Source organism: Salvelinus namaycush, chromosome 6, assembly GCF_016432855.1.
Source record: "Salvelinus namaycush isolate Seneca chromosome 6, SaNama_1.0, whole genome shotgun sequence".
Lineage (NCBI taxonomy): Eukaryota > Metazoa > Chordata > Actinopteri > Salmoniformes > Salmonidae > Salvelinus > Salvelinus namaycush.
This window is the reverse complement of record NC_052312.1, coordinates 48,315,043-48,339,535: the sequence shown is the minus strand read 5'-3', so window position 1 is coordinate 48,339,535 and position 24,493 is coordinate 48,315,043. Positions and strand designations below refer to the sequence as shown.

Sequence of the window (24,493 nt, the reverse complement as noted above, 5' to 3'; positions counted from 1 at the left end):
ATGTTGGAACTCAGTAGTGAGTGTTGCACCCGAGGACAGATGATTTTTACGCGCTTTAGCACTCGGTCCCATTCTGTGAGCTTGTGTGGCCTACCACTTCGCGGCTGAGCCGTTGTTGCTCCTAGATGTTTCCACTTCACAATAACAGCACTTACAGTTGACCGGGGCAGCTCTAGCAGGGCAGAAATTTGAAGAACTGACTTGTTGGAAAGGTGGCATCCTATAACAATGCTACGTTGAAAGTCACTGAGCTCTTGAATAAGGCCATTCTACTGCCAATGTTTGTCTATGGAGAGTGCATGGCTGTGTGCTCAATTTTATACAGTGTGGCTGAAATAGCCTGATTCACTAATTCTAAGGTGTGTCCACATACTTTTGTATATGTAGTGTATATACAGCATACACGTCATATACATTGTCTAACAAAATGCTTATTTGCAGGTTTCTCCTCGACAACGCAACAACAATAAGAAACAATAAAATATAAGAATATGAACAGAATAAACATTTTAGCGTAAGTATAATACAGGAAGGCACAATTTATAGTCCAATATTTACACATGTATCAGATAAAGGGGGGATGTGGGAGCAAGTGTTTAAATTGTGCACTATTAGAAATAGTGAAGAAGAGTCGAGTAGCAGCAGTTGTGATGGGTGTGGATATGTGAGTGAGTGAGTGAGTGAGTGAGTGAGTGAGTGAGTGAGTGAGTGAGTGAGTGAGTGAGTGAGTGAGTGAGTGAGTGAGTGAGTGAGTGAGTGAGTGAGTGAGTGAATGAGTGAGTGAGTGAATGAGAGTGTGTAATAAGGTGCAGAGAGTCAGTGCAGGTGGACAGTCCAGTTCAAGTGTTCAGCAGTCTGATGGCTTGTAGATAGAAACTGTCTCTGAGCCTGTTGGCTCATGCTCCGATATCGTCTGCCTGTTGGTAACAGAGTGAACAACTCGAAGCTGGGGTGTGTGTGGGGTCCTTGATGATGCTGCGTGCCTTGCTCAGGCACCGTTTCATTAGATGTCCTGGATGGGTGGGAACACGGCCCCAGTGGAAGGCCTTACAGTCATGGACGGAGCAATTCCTCTACCAGGCTGAGATGCAACCGGTCAGCATGCTTTCGATGATGCAGTGGAGTATTTGGAGAGGTTTACGGGGTGGCATGTCAAATTTAGCCTTAGGAAGTAGAGACGCTGTTGCTCCCTCTTGACAGGAGTGGTGGTGTTGCTGGTCCTTGTCAAGTCCTCGGTGATGTAGATGCCAAGGAACTTAAAACTGCTGAATCTCTCTACTGAAGTCCCATTGATGTGGATCGGGCGTGTTCCCTCCTGTGCTTCCTGAAGTCAACAATCAACTCCTTTGTTTTACTGATGTTGAGGGAGAGGTTGTTGTCCTGGCACCACAATGCCACTTCACTTACCTTCTCCCTATAGGCTGACTCATCGTTGTTGGTTATCAGGCCTACAACCGTGGTGTCGTCAGCAAACTAGATGATGGAGTTGGTGTCGTGCAAAGCCAGATGGCCGTGGGTGAACAGGGAGCACACATGAGAGAGAGAGAGAGAGAGAGAGAGAGAGAGAGAGAGAGAGAGAGAGAGAGAGAGAGAGAGAGAGAGAGAGAGAGAGAGAGAGAGAGAGAGAGAGAGAGAGAGAGAGAGAGAGAGAGAGAGAGAGAGAGAGAGAGAGAGAGAGAGAGAGAGAGAGAGAGAGAGAGAGAGAGAGAGAGAGAGAGAGAGAGAGAGAGAGAGAGAGAGAGAGAGAGAGAATGCAAGACACAGACCAAGACAGTGAACGAGAGATGAACCATAGCAGCATGAGAGATGGGACTCATAAAACGATTGTGATTGTAAAAAAGACACACATCTCTCGCGGAGCTTGGGGGAATATTAAAAGGCTTGTTAAACAACCTGATATTTACTCTAATTACTGGGACCTTTAACCTCTTAATGAAGACCCCGGTCGTCCCACAGTGACCTGTTTCGGATGGGTGGAACTGTAATAGAGGGAAGAGACTAGCCCGCCATCGGAATTCACTCGGAACCATTCAAAATAGACACTCTCTCGGTACGGAACCGCACTCCAACTCAACGCAGTCTGGAGTAGAGCTAACCCATAATAACCCCCGTCGAGTTCCACAGAGACCTCTCTCTCTCTCTCTCTCTCTTTCTGGTGGATCTGTCCATTCTGTGGGCCTCCTCTGACAGAGCGGATGTGGATAATTATAAGGTGTGCTCCCAACGCGCCGACCGACCCCAGAGACGTCTGCCTTCTCCTCCGTCTCTCCTTCCTCTCCTCCTCCCTCAGTTCAGTCGCTCTCAGGCAGCTCACAATACCGCAGCCCCTAAGTACAGTTTTCAGCCAGGCTCCTCCAGTTGACTTTCTCTCCCAGTCAGCCTAGTTATCAGGAAAGAGCAGCATGCCCCCCCATCCCAAACCATTCCATCCCAGGCAGAATAATGTCAGTACTCTGAGCAGACCCAACACTGGGCAACTCCCATTACTGTGGGCCAGTTTGTATACTGCAGAATGAGTCAGCTTGTGTATAACACACAGGGTTGCACAATGACATGATGGCTTTGGAGAACAAACAGTCATTAATCAAAGCATTTAATGATCTGTGTAATACCCTTGCATGTTTTATAGTGTTGCTTGAACATTTGTGACGGAGCTGCAGATGTTGTATTTTAATACAACAGGAAATGGAAAATATTATGTCGATTATAATTAATGGACATTTTTGTAGGGGGTTGATAAAAAAAATATAACTTTAGAAGCCTTTTTAAACCTTGAATACTTTACAGATGCTACAGACCATTTTGTGAGAAGACGGATTTTCGGGATGTCTCATGGTCTGACAAACACTCTGTCAGCTTTCACTGCAGATGTGGAAGTGTATCTCTAGCTTAAACTGACGGATTTTACGGGGATTTGAGCGCAGGGTTTGTTGTCAACGTTAGGGTTAAAGCAAGTGGGGAAAACTGACTGGGAGAGATTGAATATGTCCATAAACACTCCAGCCTGCTGGTCTGCACACGTCTGTGCCGCCAGCCTTGCAAGGGTTAACATACTTGTATGTCACAGACACAATGTGTGGCTTGTGTTTTAGGCACTTTTCCACTTTATTTCTGTTCCTTATTTGGAATGGGACGTTTTCATATTCGTGTTGAGAAATGTGTGCTCTTTAGAGTTACGTTGACATTCACAAGCTGTGGTTTGGTGTTGATGAGTTTCGGTCAAGTTCAGTGCATCTCCCAATATGTTTATTTAGCCTAGGCAAAGCATGCAATCCCCAAAGCAAATTCCATGTAGAACTTTCATTGTCAACTACACAGAAGATGTCTGAGTTTGGAGAGTTTTTATGTTTTTAACCTTTCTTTTTACAGGAAGTCAATGCTGAGACCAAGGTCTCTTTTGAAGACGTACCAGTCTAGCACAACAAATCACATCAAAATACAATATACACATTAAAATACACATTATTATACACAACAAATCACATCAAAATACACATTAAAATACACATTATTATACACAACCATACACATCAGAATACAATATACACATTAAAATACACATTATTATACACAACCATACACATCAGAATACAATATACACATTAAAATACACATTATTATACACAGCAATACACATCAACATAAAATATACAAATTAAAATACTCATTATTTTACACAACAATACATGAAAAGCAAAACACAGTCATAAAAGACACACATTCTTCAGTAAAAAGGTCCCCTAACAGCCGTGTCCTAAACAGAGGCACCTATTCCTCCAATATGAAAGTGCATTGGAGATCATTCCACATGTAAGGCAGATATACCCAACTCAGTGGAGATCGAAAGAGTTAGCCATCCCTGAGACCGGCTCTGGTATCTCGTACGTCTATAAGTTAACAATTAAGTAAGGTATGGCGGAAGTTTATCCTTATAGAATGGATGTATACTTGCAATTTTGACTATGGTTACGGTGAGGACATTGGGTCCAGTGTGTGACAGGGATGACTCCTGTGTTTTATGTATAGAGGGTTTGGTTACTGAGTGGACATTGCATTGCAGCAGTGTGTGTGGATCAGACCCAGCTGCTAAGGCTCGTCAGTCAGCCACAAGGAGCACCACTCCAGGGTCATGTTTCACCCAGGCTAACGTCTCTATGGTGTGCATGTGTGGTGCATGTGTAAAAGTCTCTGTTTGTCTGTCTGTGTGTGTGCATGGGTGTGTGTGTATCCGACTGTCTCTCTGTCAGTCTGTCTCTCTGTCAGTCTGTCTCTCTGTCTCTCTGTCAGTCTGTCAGTCTGTCTCTCTGTCAGTCTGTCAGTCTGTGTCTCTGTCAGTCTGTGTCACTGTCAGTCTGTGTCTCTGTCAGTCTGTCACTGTCAGTCTGTCTCTCTGTCAGTCTGTCAGTCTGTGTCTCTGTCAGTCTGTCTCTCTGGCATTCTGTCAGTCTGTCAGTCTGGCATTCTGTCAGTCTGTCAGTTTGTATCTCTGTCAGTCTGTCTCTCTGTCAGTCTGTCAGTCTGTCTCTCTGTCAGTATGACAGTCTGTCTATCTGTCAGTCTGTCTCTCTGTCTGTCTGTCCCTCTGTCAGTCTGTCCCTCTGTCAGTCTGTCCCTCTGTCTCTGTCAGTCTGTCTCTCTGTCAGTCTGTCCCTCTGTCTCTGTCAGTCTTTCTATGTGTTTGTGTCACCTTTTGTGTATATGTTAATTGTGTGAGCGTGAGTCTCTTGGTGTAATCTCAAACTCTTTGGTAAGCCTTAGTAATGTTGAACATTATGCTTGACTAAAGACATACCATACTAACAGTGGAGGGCAACAGACACGACCTCACCAACCACCGCCTTTCAAAACCCAATCCATCAGTGGGTCTAATGATCCACCAATCTTTCCCCTAAGCAAAGCTTAGTGCCTGTGTGTGTGCCTGTGTGTGCCTGTGTGTGCCTGTGTGCGTGCGTGCGTGCGTGCGTGCGTGCGTGCGTGCGTGCGTGCGTGCGTGCGTGCGTGTGCATGATTTCATCATAATTGAGAACAGGGACAACAATGACCCGCCTGGGGTAACAGGATCATTTAGTCCTGCATGAGTGGGCATTCTGCAGTCACTGGGGGTTTAGGGTTGAACCGTTTCTGCAGTCACGGGGGGGTTTAAGGGTTGAACGTTTCTGCAGTCACAGGGGGTTTAGGGTTGAACCGTTTCTGCAGTCACGGGGGGTTTAGGGTTGAACCGTTTCTGTTGTCACGGGGGGTTTATAGGGTTGAACCGTTTCTGCAGTCACGGGGGGTTTATAGGGTTGAACCGTTTCTGCAGTCACGGGGGGTTTAGGGTTGAACCGTTTCTGCAGTCACGGGGGGGTTTAAGGGTTGAACCGTTTCTGCAGTCACGGGGGGTTTATAGGGTTGAACCGTTTCTGCAGTCACGGGGGGTTTATAGGATTGAACCGTTTCTGCAGTCACGGGGGGTTTATAGGGTTGAACCGTTTCTGCAGTCACGGGGGGTTTATAGGGTTGAACCGTTTCTGCAGTCACGGGGGGTTTAGGGTTGAACCGTTTCTGCAGTCACGGGGGGTTTAGGGTTGAACCGTTTCTGCAGTCACGGGGGGTTTATAGGGTTGAACCGTTTCTGCAGTCACGGGGGGTTTATAGGGTTGAACCGTTTCTGCAGTCACGGGGGGTTTATAGGGTTGAACCGTTTCTGCAGTCACGGGGGGTTTATAGGGTTGAACCGTTTCTGCAGTCACGGGGGGTTTATAGGGTTGAACCGTTTCTGCAGTCACGGGGGGTTTATAGGGTTGAACCGTTTCTGCAGTCACGGGGGGTTTATAGGGTTGAACCGTTTCTGCAGTCACGGGGGGTTTATAGGATTGAACCGTTTCTGCAGTCACGGGGGGTTTATAGGGTTGAACCGTTTCTGCAGTCACGGGGGGTTTATAGGGTTGAACCGTTTCTGCAGTCACGGGGGGTTTATAGGGTTGAACCGTTTCTGCAGCCACGGGGGGTTTAGGGTTGAACCGTTTCTGCAGTCACGGGGGGGTTTAAGGGTTGAACCGTTTCTGCAGTCACGGGGGGTTTATAGGGTTGAACCGTTTCTGCAGTCACGGGGGGTTTATAGGATTGAACCGTTTCTGCAGTCACGGGGGGTTTATAGGGTTGAACCGTTTCTGCAGTCACGGGGGGTTTATAGGGTTGAACCGTTTCTGCAGTCACGGGGGGTTTAGGGTTGAACCGTTTCTGCAGTCACGGGGGGTTTAGGGTTGAACCGTTTCTGCAGTCACGGGGGGTTTATAGGGTTGAACCGTTTCTGCAGTCACGGGGGGTTTATAGGGTTGAACCGTTTCTGCCGTCACGGGGGGTTTAGGGTTGAACCGTTTCTGCAGTCACGGGGGGTTTATAGGGTTGAACCGTTTCTGCAGTCACGGGGGGTTTATAGGGTTGAACCGTTTCTGCAGTCACGGGGGGTTTATAGGGTTGAACCGTTTCTGCAGTCACGGGGGGTTTATAGGGTTGAACCGTTTCTGCAGTCACGGGGGGTTTATAGGGTTGAACCGTTTCTGCAGTCACGGGGGGTTTAGGGTTGAACCGTTTCTGCAGTCACGGGGGGTTTATAGGGTTGAACCGTTTCTGCAGTCACGGGGGGTTTATAGGGTTGAACCGTTTCTGCAGTCACGGGGGGTTTATAGGGTTGAACCATTTCTGCAGTCACGGGGGGTTTATAGGGTTGAACCGTTTCTGCAGTCACGGGGGGTTTATAGGGTTGAACCGTTTCTGTTGTCATGGGCTGGTTAAACAACTCTCTGTGGTCTACTCCTAGTGTCAGGCGGAGAATCCAACTAATTAAATGGTTCCACATACGGTCCCTCTCCCCCTCTCTGTTTCTCTCTCTCTATATTTCTCTCTATTTCTCTCTCTATATTTCTCTCTATTTCTCTCACTCTATTTCTCTCTCTCTCTCTTTCTATCCCTCCCTCCTTCTTTCTTTGTCTTTCTCTTCCTTTCTCATCTTCTCCCTCCCTCCTCTCTCTCTCTATCTCTCTCTAACTCTCTTTCTATCCCTCCCTCTTTCTTTCTTTGTCTTTCTCTTCCTTTCTCATCTTCTCCCTCCCTCCTCTCTCTCTCTCTCCTCTCTCACTCTCTTCTCTCCCTCTCTCTTGCTCCCTCTTTCTCTCCCACTGCAGCTCAAAGAAAGACAGAAATGTCATGTGGTTACTCAGAAATATATTATTTTGCCCAAGAAAGATGAGTATCACTGTAAGCTGAAATTCTATCCATTCTTAGCCCAGTCATAGAAAGAGTTTGTGGTTGGGGATGTCTTGTTAGGGTGGCTGATTCATATCCTATAGTGGGTTGAGTTGACCTACGCACATCGTGTTAGAAAGTAAAGCATGAGTTGTAGATACAGATGAAGTCGGAAGTTTACATGCACCTTAGCCAAATACATTTAAACTCAGTTTTTCACAATTCCTGACACTTCATCCTATTAAAAATTCCCTGTCTTAGGCCAGTTAGGATCACCACTTTATTTTAAGAATGTGAAATGTCAGAATAATAGTAGAGAGAATGATTTATTTCAGCTTTTATTTCTATCATCACATTCCCAGTGGGTCAGAAGTTTACATACACTCAATTAATATTTAGTAGGATTGCCTTTAAATTGTTTAACTTGGGTCAAACGTTTTTGGTAGCCTTCCACAAGCTTCCCGCCCTAAGTTTGGTTATTTTTGGCCCATTCCTCGTGACAGAGCTGGTGTTACAGAGTCAGGTTTGTAGGCCTCCTTGCTTGCACACGCTTTTTCAGTTCTGACCACAAATTTTCTATAGGATGAGGTCAGGGCTTTGTCATTGCCACTCCAATACCTTGACTTAGTTGTCCATTTTGCCACAACTTTTGAAGTGTGCTTGGGGTCATTGTCCATTTGGAAGACCCATTTGTGACCAAGCTTTAACTTCCTTACTGGTGTCTTGAGATGTTGCTTCAATATATCCACATAATTTTCCTACCTCATGATGCCATCTATTTTGTGAAGTGCACCAGTCCCTCCAGCAGCAAAGCACCCCCACAACATGATGCTGCCACCCCCGTGCTTCACGGTTGGGATGGTGTTCTTCGGCTTGCAAGCTTCCCCCTTTTTCCTCCAAACATAACAATGGTCATTATGGCCAAACAGTTCTATTTTTGTTTCATCAGACCAGAGGACATTTCTCCAAAAAGTACGATCTTTGTTCCCATGTGCAGTTGCAAACCGTAGTCTGGCTTTTGTATGGCGGTTTTGGAGCAGTGGCTTCTTCCTTGCTGAGCGGCCTTTCAGGTTACGTCAATATAGGACTGGTTTTTCTGTGGATATAGATACTTTTATACCTGTTTCCTCCAGCATCTTCACAAGGTCCTTTTCTGTTGTTCTGGGATTAATTTGCACTTTTCGCACCAAAGTACGTTCATCCCTAGGAGACAGAACGCGTCTCCTTCCTGAGCGGTATGATGGCTGTGTGGTCCCATGGTGTCACGCCCTGGCCTTAGTTATCTTTGTTTTCTTTATTATTTTAGTTAGGTCAGGGTGTGACATGGGGGGATGTTTGTGTGTTTTTGTCTAGTCGAGGGTGTTTGTAGTGTCTAGGGGGTTTTGGTAGAGTTTATGGGGTTGTGTTCAGTGTAGGTGTCTAGGTATGTCTATGGTTGCCTGAGTGGTTCTCAATCAGAGACAGCTGTCTATCGTTGTCTCTGATTGGGAGCCATATTTAAGGCAGCCATAGGCATTAGACAGGTTGTGGGTAATTGTCTATGTCTAAACGTTAGTAGCTTGTGTCTGCACTTTCGTTTTGTAGCTTCACGGTCGTTTTTTGTTAGTTTGTAAAAGTGTTTCGTTTCGTGTTCATCTTCGTAAATAAAAAGGAAGATGTATTCGTATCACGCTGTGCCTTGGTCCACTCATTCACCTAAAGACGATCGTGACACATGGTGTTTATCTTCTTGCCACTATAGGGGGTGCTGTTTCGCATTAGCATAATTTGCTCTCCAGATTAAACTGCCTAGTACTCAATTCTTGCTCGTACAATATGCATATTATTGTTATTATTGGATAGAAAACACTCTCTAGTTTCTATAGCCGTTTGAATTATGTCTCTGAGTGGAACAGAACTCATTCTACAGCACTTTTCCTGATAGGGAGTGAGATTTCAGAAATGTTGGCCTCTGGTCCCAGGTCAGTTTTAAAGTCCCTGTAAATCCTATGAGGATACAAACACTGCCCACGCCTTCCTCTAGATGTCAGTAAGTGGTGACAATTTGAATGGAGTCGATTGCGCAATCAGGGCCTGTATAAAACACCAAAGACCGGATGTACCGTTCTTTTGCTCCCTGCGCCTGACGCACGATGGACGTCGGACCTGCTTCTTTCCAAGCTGTTGTTTAGCCAGTAATATATGGCCGGTCATGTTTTTACTCGTTATAGGTGTTAAAAACATCATAAGGTAGTTAATTTAAACCGTTTTATAGCAATTTATATCCGTTTAGTGCGATTTTGAGGCATTTCTATGTGATGCACTTTGAAGCGCCGGGCACGTTTCGGGGTCCCGGTCGAACGTTAGTGGGCATTTCGACGGACAAGAGGACATCTTTCGACCAAAAGAAGATTAGACCCAAGAAAGGATACATTGCCCAAGATTCTGATGGAAGATCACCTCATAGTAAGAAATATTTAAGATGATAAATCGTTGTTCTGTCGAAAAATGTTAAACGCATATTCCGCCATTTTGTTTGGTATAGCTTCGCTTGGCGAACCCTGTATTGCACAGTAAGGATAATTTTAGAAATGTAATTCAGCGATTGCATTAAGAACTAATTTGTCTTTCGATAGCTGTCCAACTTATATTTTTTTAGTCAAGTTTATGAATAGTTATCCATGAGACAAGATCACTGTGAAAGATGGCGCCCGACATTTTCAGGCTAGTTTTGCTAGTATTGTCATTGTATAACCACGGTTTTTTGTGGCTAAATATGCACATTTTCGAACAAACTCTATATGTATGTTGTAATATGATGTTACAGGAGTGTCATCGGAAGAATTCTGAGAAGGTTAGTGAAAAAATTTATATATTTTGGCGATGATAACGATATCGCTCTCTTTGGCTTGAATCAATGCTCGGGTAACGTTTGCATATGTGGTATGCTAATATAACGATTTATTGTGTTTTCGCTGTAAAACACTTAGAAAATCTGAAATATTGTCTGAATTCACAAGATCTGTGTCTTTCCATTGCTGTGAGCTGTGTATTTTTAAGAAATGTTTTATGATTAGTAATTAGGTAATACACGTTGCTCTCTGTATTTATTCTAGTCGAGTTGTGATGGTGGGTGCAATTGTAAACTATGATTTCTACCTGAAATATGCACATTTTTCTAACAAAACCTATCCTATACAATAAATATGTTATCAGACTGTCATCTGATGAGGTTTTTTCTTGGTTAGTGGCTATCAATATCTTTATTTGGCCGAATTGGTGATAGCACCTGATGGAGTAAGAAACTGATGGAGTTAGAAAAGTGGTGTCTTTTGCTAACGGGGTTAGCTAATAGATTTACATATTTTGTCTTCCCTGTAAAACATTTTAAAAATCTGAAATGGTGGCTTTATTCACAAGATCTGTATCTTTCATTTGGTGTCTTGGACTTGTGATTTAATGATATTTAGATGCTACTATTTAATTGTGACGCTATGCTAGCGATGCTAATCAGTGTGGGGGGGGGGGTGGGGGGTGATCCCGGATCCGGGGTTGAGGTTCGGTAAAAGTTATACTTGCATACTATTGTTTGTACAGATGAACGTGGTACCTTCAAGCATTTGGAAATTGCTCCCAAGGATGAACTAGACTTGTGGAGGTCTACAATTTGTTTTCTGAGGTCTTGGCTGAATTCTTTTGATTTTCCCATGATGTCAAGCAAAGAGGCACTGAGTTTGAAGGTAGGCCTTGAAATACATCCACAGGTAAACCTCCAATTGACTCAAATGATGTCAATTAGCCTATCAGAAGCTTCTAAAGCCATGACATAATTTTCTGGAATTTTCCAAACTGTTAAAGGCACAGTCAACTTAGTGTATGTAAACTTCTGACCCACTAGAATTGTGATACGGTGAATTATAAGTGAAATCTGCCTGTAAACAATTGTTTGAAAAATGACTTGTGTCATGCACAAAGTCCTTATCTTTACCAACTTGCCAAAACTATAGTTTGTTAACAAGAAATTTGTGGAGTGGTTGAAAAACTAGTTTTAATGACTCCAACCTAAGTGTATGTAAACTTCCGACTTCAACTGTAGATACCGATGAACTTACTGTTTGTAGCTACTGTAGGAGAGGTTGCAACAGACATGGAGTGAACATTCACTTTATGTGCATCACAAAGGATGGTTACTCTCTAAGGAATAGCTACCACTATGGAGAAATCATAAAGGATGGTTACTCTCTCAGGAATAGCTACCACTATGGAGAAATCATAAAGGATGCTAACTCTCTAAGAAATAGCTACCACTATGGAGAAATCATAAAGGATGGTTACTCTCTAAGGAATAGCTACCACTGTGGAGAAATCATAAAGGATGGTTACTCTCTAAGAAATAGCTACCACTATGGAGAAATCATAAAGTATGGTTACTCTCTAAGGAATAGCTACCACTGTATAGAAATCATAAAGGATGGTTACTCTCTCAGGAATAGCTACCACTATGGAGAAATCATAAAGGATGGTTACTCTCTAAGGAATAGCTACCACTATGGAGAAATCATAAAGGATGGTTACTCTCTAAGAAATAGCTACCACTGTGGAGAAATCATAAAGGATGGTTACTCTCTCAGGAATAGCTACCACTGTGGAGAAATCATAAAGGATGGTTACTCTCTCAGGAATAGCTACCACTGTGGAGAAATCATAAAGGATGGTTACTCTCTAAGGAATAGCTACCACTATGGAGAAATCATAAAGGATGGTTACTCTCTAAGGAATAGCTACCACTGTGGAGAAATCATAAAGGATGGTTACTCTCTAAGGAATAGCTACCACTATGGAGAAATCATAAAGGATGGTTACTCTCTAAGGAATAGCTACCACTGTGGAGAAATCATAAAGGATGGTTACTCTCTCAGGAATAGCTACCACTATGGAGAAATCATAAAGGATGGTTACTCTCTAAGGAATAGCTACCACTGTGGAGAAATCATAAAGGATGGTTACTCTCTCAGGAATAGCTACCACTGTGGAGAAATCAAGGCTATAATGATTGGTTCTGTTTTAAAGAAAAAGTGTGTCAAAACAGGCATAAGTGCAGTAGAATCCAACCTCAGAATCCAACCAGGTCCATGAAATGGAGAACCAACTGAATGAAACATTCATCCACATGTTCTGTCCAATGGAACTCTTTGAAGTGTCTAAACCCGCAACAGAGTCCTTGGGTTTAGACATGAATAGTTCCTGTGTTTAAATGGTGTGTCAGTGTCACTAAGGGCGAGACACCTGTATTTCAAGTTCCTGTTTACACTCGCAGCCGTTTTCAATGCCTGTCAATCGTCGTTTCGGATTAATCCATCGGTTTTGGACGTTTCTGTTATAGTAACCGTTACTGCGGCAACCTGCCACACACACCAGCAGCTGCGAAAGAGGGAGAAGAAGTGCAGAAAAAGGAGGAAGGAGAGGAGAAGCCAAGCATCAAGGCTTTTGGCTATCCCAGGGCTTAATTAAGATAACATTCAAAAAAAATGTTGCTCAAAGCCTCCCCCACCTTTCCATCGAAATGCGTCCACCACCTGTGCTTGCTCTGCAGCGGAGGTTGGCGTGAGAGCGCAGAAAAAACCACACCGCACCACACACCGAGAATGGAGTGAGAGAAAGAGAGAGACAGAGAGATGGATGCCAAACCAGACTGTTGGTGTTGGGTGGGAGAAGGGCGTTTTCCTTTTCAAAAGTCTGCTATTGTTCTTTGAAAGATAAACAGGTAGCTCCCAAATCATCTGCAAGATCTGTTCAGATCTATCTTCAATCTCTTCCTCTCTCTCCACACACTCTCCGCACGCAACACACACAGACATGCACACACACATGTTCACACCCCAACCTCCCACACACACACACACACACACAAAGCTCCCACAAACACACACACACACACACAAAGCTCCCACAAACACAAACACACACACACACACACACACACACACACACACACACACACACACACACACACACACACACACACACACACACACACACACACACACACACACACACACACACACACAAAGCTCCCACAAACACAAACACACACACACACACACACACACACACACAACCACACCCCATTCTCACACACACACACACACACACACACACTAGTTTTTCTATCCTCGTGGGGACCTAAATCAAAATCCTATTTTCCCTAACCCCTAACCTTAAACTTAACCCAAACTTTAACCCCTAAACCTAACCCTAACGCCTAAATCTAACCCCTAACCCTAATTGTAACCCTAAACCTAACCCCTAAGCTTAAAATAGCCATTTTCCCCATGGGGAAACAAGGGAGAATTTTCCTTGTTTTACTATCCTTGTGGGGACTTCTGGGGATTTCAGGTCCCCACGAGGATAGAAGAACAAGACCACACACACACATCGACATACACCCCTCCTGTCAACCCAATCCAGGAAACAGGAAGCTATGCCAACAGATCTGGGACGTCACTAGTTACCACAGCCACAATGTCAGAAAGCCCACTTACTCAACTAATCAGATGAGTGAGTATGATGACACGTATGCCGTCTCAAAAGGCCCGCCTACCTGACTAATCAGATGAGGGAATGTGATGACGCGCATTAAGTTTCACGGGAAACACCTCATTTTCAAAATGGCGTATCGAGTTCAAGTTTGAGGATCAAATAACTAAATACATTCGGGAACAAGAATTGGCAACGTCACTAAAATTCTATAACATTGAGAAACTAGTAGCTAACTGTTGCTACTCATCTAAAATAAGCTAGCTAGCTAACATAAGGGATTCCATTCCAAGCACAGAGTTATTGTGTTTGATAGAGCTGCCTTTCATTCTAATAGTAATACATCATGTTATTGACCTTCAACAGATGCTCAGCCTTTGGCAGGAAAGAAAACTACTCATTTGGGAGAGTAAAAGTCTCCCATTCAATGGTTTTCCATTTCAGGTTGTGGGCACAAAGACGTATGGATGCCACCAGCAGAAAGACAGACAAACAAACGCCCAAGAGAAATATGCTTCTGAAATGAACAAGAAGTCCAAAAACGGATCACTGTAATTTACTCTATACACTTTTACAACATTCCTTTCATTTGAATCATTTTGAAGTTTAATAACTAACAATGTAATGTTCCTCAATAAAATGGAAGATGGGACCTGAAACGGGTGTCCTGACTCTGTGCTCGCTAAAGATCCCATGGTACTCATTGCAAGAGTCTGTCATACCATTTGATGTGTAATGTGTATATCAAACTGTATTCCTATCATTTAATACTGTCTATAAAAGCACCATGTATGTAAATTGTATGAATAATGTACAAAATATGTAACAAAATATCTGATAAAAAAACTAAAATGTAAAACAAAGTTACTTTTGTCCTTCGAAGAGAGGGGTGGCCAATAAAAGAAATAGAAATATACTATGTAAGTGGGGTTAGGGTGGAGAGTTTCCCCTTACAGTATAAAGAGCTTTGGGTGTCTAGAAAAGTGCCATGTACTGTAAGTCCAATCAATTATTATTATGACATGTTTTGCTATCTTCCATAGCCTGAAGACCATGTCTTTGTACAGAGACGGAAACTGGTAGGAAATGACGAAAAGGTGGACTGCAATGTTAAGTTAAAGTTAAAGTTGCAGTATGTACGTTTTTGGGCAACCCGACCAAGTTCACATAGAAATGTGAGTTGTAGATCTGTCATTCTCTTGAAAGCAAGTCCCTATTTCTATGCTTCCCGTTCTTAAGTTTCATTTTTGCATCTTATACTTTTGGTTTTGTACACCAGCTGCAAACAGTGGAAAATACAAATTTTTGGGTTATTGAAAATATATTTCACAGCGGTTTAGATGGTACAATGATTCTCTACACTATACTTGCTTGTTTAGTTACAAGCTGAAATTAGGCAAACTATTAGACATTTTGCAACAAGGAAATGGAGTGATTTCTACATATTGCAACTTTGAATTAATAAATGTAACAGGGCTGAAGTTTTCCATCTTAAATCAGCCAATTTAAAAATAAAGAAACTTCTGTGAACCTTTCTGTGAAACTACACTTTTTACTTGCGGATTACTTGAAATTGAAAATTGAAAATCAAGATGTGTCAATTTGTTTGTCTACATGCCATTTTAAAAACAATGCAGATATTGGAGTAAACCTATTTGGGGTTAAGACAAGTAACTGTGAGTAAGTGCAAACATAATGATAGTTTGAATAGGACATCTGATTACCATTTGCATTTAGAACGGTTGGTTTTATTATTGTAGCTAATAAAAACCAAATCATTGATGGATCACAAGGTAAAAGCATGTATCTTGTCTGCCACTGCAAGCCGGTCGGCATACGCATCATCACAATTCCTCATCTGATCGATCATTTCCCATGAACCGCCAGTATACAGGTCATCACACTCCCTCATCTGATTGGTCAAGTAGGCGGGCCTTCTGACTTTGTGGCTGTGGTAACTAGTGCCAACAACAGATCTGGCAGAGAGACAGGAAATTAAATGGTGAAAGAGGAAATGAGGCGATTTCAAACACAGGTAGTCTCTACTTCTGTTCCCCAGAATACCTCTCTCCCACTACCAACACTCCCCAATAAACACTGCTATTATTCCTATAGCCTAGTGTTGCATAAGTTTATTGTGAAGTGCTTTTTTCCTGTTGGGCCTTACTTTTATGCTCGAGTCATTCAGATAAACATATATAAACATAATTGAATGTCTCGCCGCTTTTCATGTTTGGTTATTCTGCCATTGTGCTGAGTGTAGAGGGTGTAGGCGACTGAAAGGCCTCTCTGTTTAGAGAATGGAAAGATGAAGGGCACTCCTCCTGACAATCACACTTGTGATTTCAATTTGGATAGTTTTTTCCCCCAGAGGCTTTTAAAATAAAACAAGAGCCAGGTTATTTCCCATAATGGCGTACGATAGGGAGCGAATCATTTATTTGAATGAATCAGGAGTGTTTATCGGTTTCGAGGACGTACTTAATGCGAACACATGCCCACGCGGAGAAAGAGTGCTTGAACACATGGAGAGGTGTGTGCCTGAGCAGGCACAGGTATACAGACAGACAGACAGACAGACAGACAGGTCTGTGGTCCAGATTCAGCCACACCTACCTGTCTTCTGTGTGTGAGGGAGAGCAGGGGAACAGAGGATGTGTTTGAAGAGAAGGAGGTTTGTATAAGTGAGTGTGTGAGATGGGCAGCAGAGAAAGGATATGTGTACGCACGTGTCTGAGTGAAAGACGTTATAAGGAGTGTGTGTGTGCCTGTATGTGGTGTGTGTGTGTGTGTGTGTGTGTGTGTGTGTGTGTGTGTGTGTGTGTGTGTGTGTGTGTGTGTGTGTGTGTGTGTGTGTGTGTGTGTGTGTGTGTGTGTGTGTGTGTGTGTGTTTGAGAGAGGTGGGAGTGTGGTGGTGTGGGGCAGTGTGTGTGTGTGTGTGTGTGTGTGTGTGTGTGTGTGTGTGTGTGTGTGTGTGTGTGTGTGTGTGTGTGTGTGTGTGTTTGAGAGAGGTGGGAGTGTGGCGGTGTTGGGCAGAGTGTGTGTGTGTGTGTGTGGTAGAAACTGCTGAGTGGGCTCAGTGTTCCACTGGTTAATGCTGCCATTGCAGAAACACTGATTGGATTACAACTTAGTCTGGGAAGAGGAGTGCGTGCGTGCGTGTGTGTGTTTATATCTCTGTGTGTGTGTGACTGTACATCTGCTCCCTTGCACAAGGCCGTTGTGCTCTGTGTGTGCTGTGTGTGAACACGTCTCCAAACGAGCGTGTCCGTCTTTACCTCTTGGGTTCTTAGGTGTCTCGCCCCAGTTCCATCGGCCTCGCAGCCGTGGCGATCCTCAGCTACGACAAAGCCTTGCTCAGCCTACCATCCCAACTTGTCTTACTCTGAGAACACGACGTGTTGAAATATGTGGCATGTGTTTAATCTCCGGCCCATCTGGGGGAAACCTTTCGCGATGGATCTCCACGGCTGCCATTATGGAGAGAGCGTGCAAATTCCTGGCTCCAGGGTTCAACAGTCGCTCACTTTTAGAGGGCTTTTAAAGGGGCAGGAAGTGTCAGATCCAGGGCCAAAATGGCAGAGAGCATAGCTGCATACCTTTCTGTTCTGTTTTGAGATGAGCAGATCTCGTCTGCTCTTCCTATTTTTTGTCTCTGTCCATTGTCTTGGTATATCCGTCTCGCTCTCTTTATCTGTTCTCTGTCTCTCACAGTGGAGGCTGTTGAGGGGAGAACGGCTCATAATAATGGCCGGAACGGAGCAGATGGAATGGCATCAAACACCTGGGAACCATGTGTTTGATGTATTTGATATCATTCCACTAATTCTGCTCCAGTCATTACCAGAAGCCTGTCCTCCCCAATTAAGGTGCCACCGACCTCCTGTGGTCTCTCATAAGTCTCCCTCTTCCATTCTCCTCTTTCACCCTCTCTTCCTCACCTTTTGTTTTTGTAGCAGAAGTTCTATTCAGGTTATCTCCATTTAAAAACCATCACAGTTCAATATGTGACTTATTTTCTTCCATCTCTTCCCTTCCTCTCTGACCAACTCTCTCCATTTTCCCCTTTACTTACTGTATGTAATAGAAGTCCACCTCTTCAAGCATGACCTTCACTGTAAAGCACTTTTCCTTGTGCTCACTATAACTTGTTTCCTGTCCGGGGGCTGCCATACCTGATTGGTTGATTAGGAGTAAAGGGTTATCTGATAGGCTGTTGGCCCGGTGATGACGGGCCAGCCACTGACGATGCCTCCAGACTCTGGATCAGTCAGCCAGTCTCTGTTTGTCTACTTGATATTTCTTCTCTGGTTACATCTGCTCTAACTGTTGGAGAAGCTGTTAGATGACTGATGGACATGCATACATAGGCAGCAGCGTGCACACAGAATTGCACACAAGTACTGTATAATGACGTACCTATGAACAACACACACACACACACACACACACACACACACACACACACACACACACACACACACACACACACACACACACACACACACATAGACAGACAGGTTGCCATAAAGGTGATACAGACAGCACAATATCAGTACTGTAACACCAACTACTACACACACCTTGAAAGCCTCCCATTCAGCCTTGAAGCAGCCCTAGTCGACCTAGATGAGCTGTGAGCTGCTTTATTGGGTGATCCACAGTCGCCCCTCATCCCGCTCTCTTCCCCTCCTCATCCCATTGGGAATACCATGGAACACTTGATACAGAGCGATGTTGACACAGACGAGAGGATCACTGACACCCCCCACCCCCTCTCTTCTCCTTCTTCTCTCTATACACACAGATGTCCACGATCTTACCCACAATACCCAGGGAGAGTGGGCGCAGATGGCTTCTCTGGGGTTAAGGTTCCAAGTGGCATCCTATTCCCGACATAGTACACTACTTATGACTAGGACCCATAGAGCCCTGGTCAAAAGTAGTGCACTATGTAGGGTTAATAGTGTGCCATTTAGGGCGATATTCTAGCCGCCCGTCAATCAGGGCTCAGAGGAGATGGCAGTCCAGACTGCCAGTGGGGACGGTGATGGAAGAGCTAGCGTGATGCATGGTGCTGAGACATGGGTTTTTAATGTACCTGTAATTTCTGTACAGGCCATATGTCTACAGTATGTCCAGGTGTGTCTGATACAAGGAGTGTAGTCTGAATGGAAGCAGATACGAAATAGGGCAGAATCCGACCCCCGAAAAACTGTTAGAGACGCATCAATTATGTTATCATCATGCTCACTTATCTTAATCATTCTTTTAGATTTTCTAGGAACGTTTTTCGACCAGGTTGTTTGGTTGAGTAGCAATTCTGATTTGTATTGAGGAACCAGAGGCAAAAACATAGCAACACTGTTGTCTTCTGAGTTGGTTATTTTAGTTGGTGTAATGAAGGCTGGCTCGGCTTTATCTCAGCAGTCTCAACATGCTGTTACTACTTTCAGAGGTTTTGTCTCAGGTTGGGGGATGTTGACCTGACAGGTTTATAGGAACTTACTGTCCTGCCTCCACCTGCTGTTTATGCAGGTGCCTCTGCACACACTGTACTACACTTCTTAACTGACCACACACAGCCCTGCCCCGAATGCCTAGAAAAGATTCAGCCAATCACATGCTTGGGCAGCTTTTGCGCCATGCTGAGATTGGGTCACGCAGTGTCCACCTTAGAGGCCTGACGTCATGCCTGACCAGATCTGTGTGCCATCTCAAAGGGCAGTTTTGGTGAAACTTTTTAGAAGTGTCTAGCTTGAGAAATCTGAACTCCCAGAACTTAAATTCTTCATCTGTCTGTGTCACTTTACCAGGAACACAGTCATACAATACTCTGTTGTGCCACAATTCATTTGCTGTTGGTTATAACCGTAACATTGACTACCGACATGCAGCGTATCTAAATTGAAGCTCTTTAGATATTTTTGTCTGTCTATTCTAGGGTTGTTTAATTCCTGTACCTTTCCCAAAACGCTCTGTATTTCCCAGAAATCCTGGTTGGGAGGTGTCTGGAATTACGAGAGAATAAGCTGGAAATCCAGGAATCCTCCAACCATGATTTCTGGAAAAGCAGGGAATTTGTCTGTCTGTCTACACACCCATCCATTCATCCATCTGTCCACCTTTCTTCCTCTTCCATCCATCCGTCTGTCTATCTGCTTTAGACTCACCATGCTCTGTCTGTGTGTGTTTCAGAGATGGTAGAATCCAGTAACCTCATCACTTTCAACGGCCTCACCAACAGCTCCGGCTACAACACCTTCCTATTGGACGAGGAGAGAGGAAGACTGTTGGTGGGTGCCGAGGACCACGTCTTCTCCTTCGACTTGGTCAATCTCAACAGAGAGCACAAACAGGTAAGAGTCCTACTCTTTGACCGCACACAAGTTCAACATTATGAAGAAAACACAATGACCACACGGACCACACAAAACCAACATTTGCTCTATGGGTCTTGCATCAATGCAGACATACAATGGACCGCTTATTCTCAATTTTTCCAGTAAAAGGCACATATACATGAAATAAAATAAACCCACTTTTAAAGAGTGGATATTGATTCAGACAGGAGGTCCAGTGTATAGGCAAGCCGTCCATTTAGTAACTGCCAATGAAAACACATAATAGCAAATCTATGGAGCTATGGAAGGGACCTCACTGCCAAATCAAACTCTGAGAGAAGAAGACTTGGACCGCATTTCCCATAAATACTGAAAGCTGAAAGCTGTCTGAACTTTCCTGAGGTGATCTGTATGAATAATTAGCAAAAGGAAGTGAGGATGATTGAGTAATTAGAATGCACTCAGCTGTATATGGCAGAGCTATGTATAAACATGTTTTCATTGGGATGATGTTCCTCTGTGCAGATGGTTGGGGGACAGGAATATAATTGAATAAATGTAATTAAACAAGTTGGCAGGCCGGATTCCATTTGACTAGATCTGCTATACGGCATGATCAGGATTTAGGTTCACGTTATATCCAAACCTATCCTAATTGGAAGTTTGGATCTCGGAGTGCAGAGGTCATGCTCATTGACTAGTGAGCTGTGATGAACTATGATGCTGATTGGCTAGTGAACATAGTGTGTTCAAATGAAAAACCATCTTTGATTGAGCAGCAGCCCTTTGTTATTCGAGACCCACTCCTGCTCCTCTCTCCATCTCTCTGGAGTCCATTACTGTGATTTCCTCCCTCCATCCCTTTCTCTCCATCTCTCTGTCTCTTTTTCCAGACAGGCCTGTTTATAATTCCATCAGTCCACCTGGAACAGGTTATAGGAGAGTTAAGAGTCTTTTTTATCTGATTCTGACAGCTATCACAGACGTGGAGATTGATGTGAACAAGAAGCACTGAGGCACTGGAGAAACTACAAAGGCGCTTAGACGCTGAAATACACACACACACACAGACACACACACACACACACACACACACACACACACACACACACACACACACACACACACACACACACACACACACACACACACACACACACACACACACACACACTGTATGCATTGCAGAGGCTATTTAAATATAAGAGAATTACATAATTATTTTGGGCCCTTGGCGCGGATGTGTTTTCCCTATTCAGATCTTTGATAATGCAGAGAAAGATAAGTGGAAAAGTGGTGATTTAGCAAATCTAATGCAATTACCCAGATGTGCACTGCAGGTCCCCTTGCTCTGACAGAACAGCTCAGCTGATCCTGACGAGAGATACGCTAGAAGGATGTGTGTGTGTGTCCGCATATGGTGTGTTTGTGTGTGTGCGTGTGTGTGTGTGTGTGTGTGTGTGTGTGTGTGTGTGTGTGTGTGTGTGTGTGTGTGTGTGTGTGTGTGTGTGTGTGTGTGTGTGTGTGTGTGTGTGTGTGTGTGTGTGTGTGTGTGTGCCCGCATGTTGTGTGTGTGTGTGTTTGCTAACCTGCTATGTGTGGTGTTTTTCTAGTGCCATGAGCATACCATGTGTGGGTGTTTACACATGTTCTAGCACCTACCTGCATTCTGGTACCTGCACTTCTATGACTTGTTGTACTCCTCAACCTTCATGCGTGTGGATGATTATTCCAGCTCTTATTACGAGTCCGGCCCCAGCACACAATCTGTTTTAATAATTCAGGGGACACTGGCGGGACACACACAATCTGTTTTTATAATTCAGGGGACACTGGCGGGATACACACACAATCTGTTTTTATAATTCAGGGGACACTGGTGAGATACACACACAATCTGTTTTCATAATTCAGGGGACACTGGCGGGATACACACACAATCTGTTTTTATAATTCAGGGGACACTGGCGGGATACACACACAATCTGTTTTTATAATTCAGGGGACACTGGCGGGATACACACACGATCTGTTTTTATAATTCAGGGGACACTGGCGGGACACACACACAATCTGTTTTTATAATTCAGGGGACACTGGCGGGACACACACACACAATCTGTTTTTATAATTCAGGGGACACTGGCGGGATACACACACGATCTGTTTTAATAATTCAGGGGACACTGGCGGGACACACACAATCTGTTTTTATAATTCAGGGGACACTGGTGAGATACACACACAATCTGTTTTTATAATTCAGGGGACACTGGCGGGACACACACAATCTGTTTTTATAATTCAGGGGACACTGGTGAGATACACACACAATCTGTTTTTATAATTCAGGGGACACTGTTGAGATACACACACAATCTGTTTTTATAATTCAGGGGACACTGGTGAGATACACACACAATCTGTTTTTATAATTCAGGGGACACTGGTGAGATACACACACAATCTGTTTTTATAATTCAGGGGACACTGGCGGGACACACACAATCTGTTTTTATAATTCAGGGGACACTGGCGGGACACACACACTATCTGTTTTTATAATTCAGGGGACACTGGCGGGACACACACACGATCTGTTTTTATAATTCAGGGGACACTGGCGGGACACACACACATGAATGTGACAGATGGTAAAACCATAAGGACCAGCATCTTTAATTGAACGTCGTAAATGACCCTCCAAAGGGCCTCAGGAGTGCTCTGGTTATTTAACTTTCAGGAGTGTAAAGCTAAGCTTATACAGGGGGTTCCCAAATGTTTTTAAACCTGGGTCCACCTAAAGATTTGGGGGGGAATTAATTTTGACCCAGTAAGTGAATAAGACTAGGCCTAATGTTGCTAGCTAGGAGCCAGTCTAAACTGGTAGTGACTTACACTGTGCTCCCTTTAAAGCTATCTGTCTCTCTTACTTCATGGTTCAAAACTCACTTCCCTTCAGCATAACAAGGTAGCAAGCTACGTGCAACACTTAGCATACTCATCCAGAGGTTCTGACACTTTGGTGCAATGGCAAATGTGTTGGACTATCATTTGCATGAACCTGGGTTAAATTCCTGGTTAGACTACCCCCTGAATGGACCCCAGAATATTATTGTGCACTCCCTCTCTCTGGTTTTATATGATGACTCACTCTCTCTGTTCGTATGACACATTCTCTCCTCTGTTCCTTAGTATACCACTCCCTCACTTTTAAATGATTGTATTTATACATTTTTTATTTAACCTTTATTTAACTAGGCAAGTCAGTTAAGAACAAATTCTTATTTACAATGACAAAAAAACAAAAAATACATACAATATAAATATAGGACAAAACACACATCACAACAAGAGAGACAACACAACACCACATAAAGAGAGACCTAAGACAACAACATAGCAAAGCAGCAACACATGACAACCCAGCATGGTAGCAACACAACATGACAACAACATGGAAGCAACACAACACGGTAGCAGAATAAAACATGGTACAAACATTATTGGGCACAGACAACAGCACAAAGGGCAAAAAGGTAGAGACAACAATACATCACACAAAGCAGCCACAACTGTCAGTAAGAGTGTCCATGGTTGAATCTTCGAATGAAGAGATTGAGATAAAACTCAATGATGTTGTTGTTTATAATCTTTCTCAATGACACATCCTCTCCTCTGTTCCGTATTATAACACTCCCTCTCTCCTCCTTTCCATAGATCGCATGGCCAGCCACGCCCTCAAAGCGTGACGAGTGCAAGTGGGCGGGGAAAGACCTCGGGGTAAGTTCCGCGAGTCACCTTATAACCACTTATCACTCTTATGTAGCCTGACACAATAGATTGATACATGTGGTGTATGTTACCTGCAGGCTATACTTTAACTTATCTACACACAGCTTATGCAGGGGAATGTAACTAGCATGTCTGACATGCTGTTAGTGTGTTACCATTAGCAACCTACGTAACTAGCATGTCTGACATGCTGTTAGTGTGTTACCATTAGCAACCTACGTAACTAGCATGTCTGACATACTGTTAGTGTGTTACCATTAGCAACCTACGTAACTAGTAGGTCTGACATGCTGTTAGTGTGTTACCATTAGCAACCTACGTAACTAGCATGTCTGACATGCTGTTAGTGTGTTACCATTAGCAACCTACGTAACTAGCATGTCTGACATGCTGTTAGTGTGTTACCATTAGCAACCTACGTAACTAGCATGTCTGACATACTGTTAGTGTGTTACCATTAGCAACCTACGTAACTAGTAGGTCTGACATGCTGTTAGTGCGTTACCATTAGCAACCTACGTAACTAGCATGTCTGACATGCTGTTAGTGTGTTACCATTAGCAACCTACGTAACTAGCATGTCTGACATGCTGTTAGTGTGTTACCATTAG

At 43.8% G+C, this 24,493-nt stretch overlaps 1 protein-coding gene across 1 annotated transcript in view; it reads left to right on the top strand.

The window, feature by feature from the left end:
• LOC120050122 (semaphorin-3ab-like) overlaps positions 1-24,493 on the top strand; it is a 59,370-nt gene that overhangs the window by 4,916 nt on the left and 29,961 nt on the right. The window contains exons 2-3 of the mRNA XM_038996768.1: positions 19,942-20,102; positions 23,808-23,870. Of these exons, the coding sequence (XP_038852696.1) occupies positions 19,942-20,102; positions 23,808-23,870 (224 nt within the window). The remainder of the gene's footprint in view (positions 1-19,941; positions 20,103-23,807; positions 23,871-24,493) is intronic.